Genomic DNA, 9,107 nt, shown 5'->3' with positions numbered 1-9,107 from the left:
GGGTGTACATTTCCAAAATGTAAGATAAAGGAACCTTTCCTGAAGGAACTTTTGTTATTGCCAAATGCCAATGTGTTTGCCTTATCAAGTTTCAGTTACAGGTGGGTAGCCGTGTTGGTCTGCCATAGTCGAAACAAAATAGGAAATTCTTTCCAGTAGCACCTTAGAGACCAACTGAGTTTGTTCTTGGTATGAGCTTTCGTGTGCATGCACACTTCTTCAGGTATCTGAAGAAGTGTGCATGCACACGAAAGCTCATACCAAGAACAAACTTATCAAGTTTGTTATGTATAAAAAAAATCATTTTAAGTTAGAGCTTAATTATTTCACTATTAATATACTTAATTGTATTTCAGTTCAAGAATTACTTTGATAAAATACATATTTCGTGATGTGCACATGGCTTGAGAAACCTATTAGGTCCATAAATTACCATATAGCATACATTCCACACACAAAACAGCAAACATTTGTTGTTGACAAAGGACAGCTGCACATATCAAGGGCCCCGTTACCTTCGGTGACTTACAGGCTCATCAAACCTAAACCCCGGGCGGTGTGGAAATTTAACACCTCCTACAACATCGAATGAAATAACAAATAAATAGATAAATAAATAAAAGCTAATAAACATACCGATGAATAAAGGAAGGGAACAAATGAGGCCCGTGAATAAATAAACGAAGGGGGTAAATGCAAAAGGAAAAGTGAACGGCGGCGTCTCCTGAGCATGTGCAGAGTGCTCTTTCCCTCCAATTGGCCTCAGCTTCCCTCCCGTCGTGGGAGGGGGTGTTCCTGCCTGTGCGGTTGCTATGGAGACCGGGAGACCCCCCCCCCACGACCTCTTCACTCACCCTCCGCTCCCTCTCGCGCGCGGCTTCCAACGCTCCGCGATTTCGTCTTTCCCGCCCGCCGCGGCGCAGTGACGCCATCGAAGCCGCGCCGCAGTGACGCGTTCCCTTCCGCGACGACGACGACGACGCTCCTCTCCCCCCCTCCCCTCCTTAAGCGCAGGCCCCGCCCCTGGCTCTCTTCTCGGCCACGCCCTCCTCCTCCTCCTCCCCCCCCGCGCCCCCCTCCCCGCGTGCCTGGGCGCTGCCGTTCTAGCCGCGCCCCCTCTCGGCGCCTGAACCAATCAGCTCCTCGGCCCTGGCGTTCTGAGCCCGCCCCCCGGCCCCTCCCTGGCGAAGTTGGCTACATTGTAGCGAGCGAGCGAGAGAGTGAGCGGAGGCTGCTGCTGCTGCTGCTTCTTTCCCCGTCCGCCATGGGAGCCGAGCCGCCCCGCCTGGCCCGCCAGCTGTTCCTGCGGGGCTTGGCCGCCGTCTACGTCGCCGCCTTCGCCTCGCTCTACGTCCAGATCCCCGGTGAGCGCGGCGCCGAAAAGGTTCCCTTAGCTCCGGGGGACTCGCTCGGGCCCTGCTGCTGCTGCTGCTGCTGCGCAAGGCTCGCCTCCGTCCCGGGGGCCGGTGAGGGCCCCGCGGGCCGGAGAGAGGGAGGCCGCCGCGGAAGGGGGGGGGGGAAGAAGGCCAGCGGCTGTTAAAGGGCCGCGAGGGAGAAGCGGGAGGGTCCGGCCGGCCGATTGCACTCTGCACGCGCTCAGGTGCCCTCTTGCTCTCCTGTATAGGAAGCGGCGTTTCGAGGCTCCTTGCGGGGTGGTGAGGAGGGGGGGGGCGGATGTTTCGCTGGGTCTGCACGAAATGTGGGAAGCGGCGTGTGGCCTCGGGTGTTCTCGGCAACCGGGTCTTGCTGAGATTCCTGCATTGCAGCGGGTCGGACTGGATGACCCTTGGGGGGGGGTCCCTTCCGACTCTTACGATTCAGTGATGCTGCGGCTTTGCAAGCCGGTGGCTCCGGGTGAGGCCGGAGGGGAAGCATGCACGGAACTCCGCGTGTGTGTGTGTGTGAGAGAGAGAGACAGAGAGACGTGGCTGTCGTCTTGGGCCTGGAAGGACCGGGACAGATCCTGGCAACTTCGGAGGATCTGGCCCGGGCAGCGGAGTCGTGTCTGTGCAGGGCGCCCGTCTGGCTTGGCCAGGTGGAGGCAGGACGAAACCGCCAGCTCCGCTTCCCTGTGATGGGAGCTGGAGGCGAACAACATCTGGAGTGCCACAGGTTCCCCATCCCTGGCCTAGAATTCTGGTCTTGATCCAAGGTGGGTTGCAGCAGGTGTACGACCCCCGTGCAAATATGTGGTGAAAGATTAAGGGGCCCCCAAATCCGTGTTTGGGTTAAAAGGGGGTCTTGAGTCTGCAAATCTGGGAGGCAGCTGATCTGGGGCAGGAATGAGTCCTCTTCAGCTTAAAGGGGTCCACGGCACAGCCCCCTTTCTCACAGGGCCCTGTTGCTGGAAACCACCCGAGAGTAGAGGGTCAAATCCTGCTTGCAGGTTTCCTGCTGGGGCACCCGGGCTCTGTGGGCCATTAGCCTGATCCAGCAGCCAGACTCTTCTGATGGAACCTCCAGGGTCAGAGGGAGTCTATCCAGCATTTGGCCACTGCGGGATGCTGGGGTAGACAGACCGTCGGCCTACTCCAGCAGGCCTCCTTTCACGGTCCCATCCGCCCTAAAAAGCCCAACCCTTACCTTCTCCCCCCGCCCAAATCCTGCCACTTCACAGGAAGTCCCGGACGTGGAACGGAGCCCGCTACCCTCAACCAACCCCTTTCTCCAGGGCTGGATATCCTATGGAACATTTCTCTCCCCCTGCTGCGCCCCTCCCTCCCCCTTCCACATAACACGTGGCACCCACATTGCAATAGTGCAAGCTCGGTGCAGGATTTTGGGGAGGGGGGGTGAGAGTCCCAGTGCATGCGGCTTGCAGGCAGCTCTTGCACACACCTTTCACGTTTGCCAGGCAATCCCTTCCGCTTCGCCCAGCCCATCCTTCCCGCAGCTACTGTCTGGAGCAGAAACACATCTCTCCCCCCCTCCTGTTTCTCTTCCCCTTTTCTGCAAGTTTCCTGCCAGCCTTTCCTTCCCCTCCGGCTTCCGGGACCTCTGCCAAGGGCCTCTCATGATTCCAAGTCCAGCTCTTAATCTCCTTATGGCTGGAGGCCCTGCCGAAAATCCAGCCCAGGGCCCTATTTCAGCTGGGGAAAGTTTCCCCCTCATGGCCCAAAGCGATGCTTTTGCTTTCCCCCGCCCCCCCCCCCCTTGCACACTCAGGAAAATCTCCCAGTTATCCTTCCCGGTCCCACTGGTGAGCTGGGGACTCCCTCTGCATGTGGCGGGGTTGAGAGACCAAGAGTGGGTCAAGAAGGAAGCTTCTGCAGAGGGAAGTGAGGGGCAGGTGGGTTCTCATCCACCTGGGACGGGAGCCCATCTAGGACAGGCGTGGCCAAACCTGCCCCCCCAGCTGTTTTGGGGACTACAACTCCCATCATCCCTAGCTAACAGGACCAGTGGTCAGGGATGATGGGAATTGTAGTCCCAAAACAGCTGGAGGGCCGAGTTTGTTTGTTTGTGTTTTTTTTGAAAAAAAACAACTTTATTGTTTGCTTGTCATATACAAAATGATTAATAAAAAAAGATGCACAGAAATTAAGAAAAATGTACAAACTATACACCCGACATTAGATAAACAAATAACTGTGTACTATATTACACAAACAAATAACTGTATATCATATTACAAAAAATAATAGAGACAGTAATAAAAAAGTGATAAGTTTACTGAACTCTAATACGATTACTTAATTTGTTGTTACTTCTATCTTATATTGATTTCTGTGTAATTATAATATCATACAGATAAATCCGTTTTAGCAAAAAAGAAAGAAAGAAAAAGAAAAAAAGAAAGAAAAATTTTTTAGAGACTACCCCCTCCCCCCCAAAGAAACCCCCATGCCTGACCTAGGAGAAGGAGAATTCAGATCCTGAGCCTCTTAGGGAGAAGGAAAGGCTCAGGGAGTAAACTCTACACAAATCCGGAGTCCCTAAGATAGTTCGGTGGTGCCTTGCATGCCTCCTTCAGGCAGTTCCTGCAGCCACTCTGGTGCCAGACCTATTGCTCTGCTTTCCTTTGGACCCCATCAGCCAGGTCCAGAGGGGAGGGTCTTGTCCTTTGGGCAGCCCCAGACCTCCAGACACACAGCCCTGGGGAGGTAGGCCACTTCTAACACAACAGTTTGGCTTCACCCTCGGAGGTGCACTCCATTGTCTTTTGAGACACCAGCAACTGTCCTTCCCGGGGAGGTGGGTTCCTCCACACATACTTTTTTGGGGGCATGGGACCATTGCGGCTGGGGACGGGTTGTAGCTCAGGGGTTGGGACACTTGCTTCAGACCCTGTATCCCTGAAGGAGCGTCTCCACCCCCCATCGTTCTGCCCCCCGGACCCTGACGTCCGCCTCCGAGGGCGTTCTGCCTGGTCCCCTCCCTGCGAGAAGCGAGGTTACGGGGAACCAGGCAGAGGGCCTTCTCGGTGGTGGCGCCCGCCCTGTGGAACGCCTTCCCGTCAGATGTCAAGGAAATAAACAACTCTCTGACTTTTAGAAGACGTCTGAAGGCAGCCCTTTTCAGGGAAGTTTTCAATATTTGATGTTTTGATTGCCCAGGGTGGCATGTGTATAATAAATTATTATTACTGTGCGTTCAGTCCCCAATGGCATCTCCAGCTGGGAGAGGGCCCCCCCCCCCCGCCGCTGATCCCGCAGAGTGTTGCTGCCAGTCCGTGCCAACAACTCTTGAGTTAAATGGACCAATCATTAGTTAATGTTTTGCAGGGATGGGCATCGTAAGTTCAAAGCATCAGGAGGGCGCCGAATTGGGGAAGGCTGGAGCGGGGGGGGGATCTGTTGGGGTCAGAGGTGCCGTGCCCCCCCCCCATAAAGGGGTGGGCGGGGCGAGGTCTTGCCCTGTGCCCGCTGCCGCCAACTCCTCCTCCTTCCAACTCCCCGCAGGCCTCTACGGGAAGGATGGCATCCTGCCCGCCCGGAAGGTGCTACGCTTCAGCGGCAAGGGCTTCTGGGAGCAGCTGCGCGATTCGCCCACCCTGCTGTGGCTGGGGCCCCGGCTGGGGCTGGACACGGAGCAGGGCCTGGAGCTTCTCTGTCTGCTGGGGACGCTGGTCTCCTTCGGGGCCCTGATCCTGGAGCCTCTGCGAGACAGCCTGGTCTTCCTGGCCCTTTGGGCTTTCTACCTCTCCGTTTATCAGGTACGGGGAGGCGGGCGGCAGGCAAGCGGCCTTGGGGTGGGTGTGGCGGCAGTAGGGGGTGGTCGGTGCCTGCTTGCTGGTGCTTTGCGGGGGGGGGGGGGTGGGGGGTGTTGTCCTTGGAAACCCAAGATAAGCAGCCGAAACCAGAACCGCAAAAAGAGCCAAAATGACTTGCATGCCTTTCGGAGGTAGGTAGTTTTTTTTCACTCGTCAGCTTTCAGCTTGAAAGCCCCGCCAGCCTTGTGGCAAGCTGCGTCCATGCCCCCCAGGAGCGGGGCCTTTCTCTCCCATGACTCCTCGTGTGCAAACCCTCGCCCCTGGGAGCTCAGAGGGGCCGCTGCGTACTTTGGGGGGAAGTTAAGCCCTCAAAAGAGCAAATCTCTTCCTTGTCTTCGTATAGATGCCTCTGTATTCTTAATTGTTGCTCAGCGCATGCATACAGTTTTCTGCCCAAGAACTCAAGGCGGTTGGCAGTGTGCAACACTGGGGGGGGGGGGAACGGTGAGGGCCAAGGCGGAACTCATTGCATGCTGTTGTGTGCTGTTGGCAAATGCAGTTTAGGTTGACTGGACAGAGCCCAATTGAGTGTAAAATCTTGATTCTCAGCAGCCTTTAGGGTCTCTTGGGTGGAAAGGCATTAAATGGCTTAAGTCGGCAGCTGTCAAAAATCCCCGTGTTGCATAAACTCAATGCCCCCTCTCCTCCCCTGTGAATAGCATTATTCAGGATAGCAGGTTGCACGGCCGACATGATTTACACAGTAAGATTGCATTCCTACCTGAAGAAGTGTGCATGCACACGAGAGCTCATACCGGGAACAAACTTAGTTGGTCTTCTCTAAGGTGCTCCTGGAAGGAATTTTATTTTTTATTTTGTTTTGTATCGGGAGAAGGCGAGGTATTAATGACTATATAACAATAAACAGTAAAATTCAAAACAATTGCACATTTATTCAAAATCCGCATCAAGTTCTGTAGCTTAAATCAGTGCAATGGGTGAACTTGATCCGGTGGCAGGGGGTTGGACTGGATGGCCCTTGTGGTCTCTTCCAACTCTATGATTCTGTGATTCTACATCAGCTTTTCAAAGTCCCGATAGCCATTTACACCTCCTGTGCCCCCTTCTTGCCCCATTGCTTTTGGCCCCCTACCTCCGGCCAGGTGATCTCATTGCCCCCCTGCCCCCCCCTGTGGGTGGTAGCACCCACTATGGGAACCGCTGCTTTAAGCCTACAGACTAACGCAGTTAAATGGGCCCCTGCAATATTTTGTGTGGGGTTCGAATTGTTCCATCTTGGCTGGGTCGTGAAATGTGCTCCCTTTGCCTTCTGCCGCTCCCCCCCCCCCAACTAGGTCAGCTGGCGATGCTTTTGCCAGCTGACGCAGAAGAAAAAAACGGAGCGAGGATTTCGTGGTGCGTTGTTCCAAGATCGGGATGCCTTGGAGCGAAGGAGGTGGGCCGGCATAGACCCTCGAACAGGAGGGAAGGGGCTTCAGGTGAGGAGCAAGCCCTGAGTCAATGTTCATCCAGAGTTTTGGGTACCACTTCAAACGTTCCTGAGTTCTTCCCTAAGGTTAGGGGAGTCGCAGCGCGGGAGAGGGATTTTCTTGCTTCTAAAGCATCTCGAAGTGACATTCCAGTCTCCTCCGCCAGGGCTGCATTCTCCCTCCTTCCTTTTAAGGCTGTGATTGAGCGCCGAGGATGCCAGCAGGCGGACAAAACTCTGACCTAGATCTGGGGAAGCGTGGCTCGTTTCAGGAATCCTCCTGTGGCCAGAATTGGTGCTTGCCGTCTCATCTCCCTCTGGGCACAGACTCTCCGTTCTGTGTTGCGCCCTATTGATCCAGCCCCCCCACCCCCACCCCAGATGTGTTCCTCCACGTCCCGGTTGATGGGATAATCTCTGCCAGTGGGGTGGGAGAGCTTTGGAGAGGTTGAGAATTTAGAAGGTTAGGAAAAGGGCCGCCAGAATCACCAAAGGGATGCAGTATTTTGGACTTTTTAGTTTAGAGAAAAGGCGATGGTGGAGAAAGCGGACAGACAAAGGCTTTTTCTCCTCCATAAGAGGAGAGCCAGTTTGGTGTAGTGGTTAAGAGCGGTAGACTCGTAATCTGGGGAACCAGGTTCGCCTCCCCGCTCCTCCACATACAGCTGCTGGGTGACCTTGGGCTAGTCCCACTTCTCTGAAGTCTCTCAGCCCCACTCACCTCACAGAGTGTTTGTTGTGGGGGAGGAAGGGAAAGGAGAATGTTAGCCGCTTTGAGACTCCTTTGGGTAGTGATAAAGCGGGATATCAAATCCAAACTCTTCTTCTTCTTCTACTGGAACTCACAAACATCCAAAGAAGTGGGGAGATCCAGGACAGAGAAAAGATAGTTCCTCTTAGTTAAACTGTGGAACTCCGTGCCACAGGAGGCATTGGATGGCTTTAAAAGAGATTGAGACATATTCATGGAGGAGGAGACGGCTGTCGGTGGCTGCTAGCCACGATGGCCCAGGCTATGCTCTCTCCGCAGTCGGAGGCAGCAGTGCTTCTGAATGCCATTTGTTGGGAAACACGGGAGAGGAGTGTGGTTTCATGCTTGAATCCTGCTCGTGGGTTTCCCCCTAGGCACCTGGTAAGCCACTGTGAGCAGTGCCGGATTTACATATAAGCTAAACAAGCTCTAGCTTAGGGCCCCTCTCTCTTGGGGCCCCGCCCCCCCAAAAAAATTAAAGGGGGAAAAAAACACCTGGATGTACATTTCCAAAATATAAGATGAAAAAAAACAAATAAAATAAAACGTACATACAGCAACAGTGTGTTGTGTAGGCTCCCATTTGTTACGTGCAAATGGATTTAGATACCTGTGAGGTCCATCAATGACCATATAGCATACAGGTGAAACTCGAAAAATTAGAGTATCGTGGAAAGGTTCATTTCTTTCAGTAATTCAACTTAAAAGGTGAAACTAATGTACGAGATAGACTCATGACATGCAAAGCGAGATATGTCAAGCCTTAATTTGTTATAATTGTGATGATTATGGCGTACAGCTGATGAGAACCCCAAATTAACTATCTCAACTTTGGGCTTTTCATCAGCTGTGCGCCATAATCATCACAATTATAACAAGCAAAGGCTTGACATATCTCGCTTTGCATGTCATCTCATATATTAAACTCCAGTAGCTAATGAAAACAATTGCTTACATAAATGGACTTTTCCACGACATTATAATTTTTCGAGTTTCACTTGTATATTCCACACAAAAAGCAGCGGCAATTTTTTTGTTGACAGCTGGACAAAGAAAGGGCCCCGTTACCTTCAGTAGCTTAGGGCCTCATCAAACCGAAATCCGGCCCTGAGTGTGAGAACAGGACGCTGGACTAGATGGACCATTGGCCTGATCCAGCAGGTTCTCCTTCTGCTCCCATTGCTAATCCCCAAATCGTGAATCCCTGGCGCAAAGGCGGCAGCCGCTGGGCTGATCCCGAGAGCTTGACGTCCTCTGAAGAAGGGGGCTGGACTGCGCCCTCCCTCCTTCCTCCAGGGTTCCTCTTCCCACGCCATTGTGCTGTCACGAGTTGACAGCCCCCGGGGACCTCCTGGCAGGTTCGGCAGGCTCTGGAGCCGACCCCGTTGCAAGGGAGCTGGGTTCAGCGCCAGGAATAACTGCAGCCTGCCCTCGTCTTTCTCCTCCGTCTTGGCTCCCTCTGCGCGTGGGGGCTGGCGAGGCGCAGATCCAGTTGGCGGGAAGGGCAGCCCTCTGCGGGAAGATCTTGGTTGAGATTTCACCGGGGGGGGGGGGGTAGTTGCATGCAGCATCGGGGGAAACCCAAGCCTGCACATTTCCGCAGGGAGGAGGCATGCACAATGAGCTTGCCATTTGCATCCCTATTATTATTACTGTATATTCTGGCGTATAAGACTGCTTTTTAATCCAGGGAAATCTTCTCAAAAGTCGGGGGT

General features: G+C 53.8%; 1 protein-coding gene across 1 annotated transcript in view; it reads left to right on the top strand.

Moving 5' to 3' along the window:
- The first annotated feature begins 1,245 nt into the window (after window positions 1–1,245).
- The window catches only part of LMF2 (lipase maturation factor 2), a 29,826-nt gene continuing 21,964 nt past the window's right edge, over window positions 1,246–9,107 (top strand). The window contains exons 1-2 of the mRNA XM_033162467.1: window positions 1,246–1,364; window positions 4,902–5,155. Coding sequence (XP_033018358.1) covers window positions 1,265–1,364; window positions 4,902–5,155 — 354 coding nt within the window. The 5' untranslated portion in view covers window positions 1,246–1,264. The remainder of the gene's footprint in view (window positions 1,365–4,901; window positions 5,156–9,107) is intronic.

This window comes from Lacerta agilis, chromosome 10 (genome assembly GCF_009819535.1).
Source record: "Lacerta agilis isolate rLacAgi1 chromosome 10, rLacAgi1.pri, whole genome shotgun sequence".
Classification (NCBI taxonomy): Eukaryota; Metazoa; Chordata; class Lepidosauria; order Squamata; family Lacertidae; genus Lacerta; species Lacerta agilis.
The sequence above is the reverse complement of the archived record's forward strand: the minus strand, read 5'-3'. Positions and strand labels throughout refer to the sequence as shown.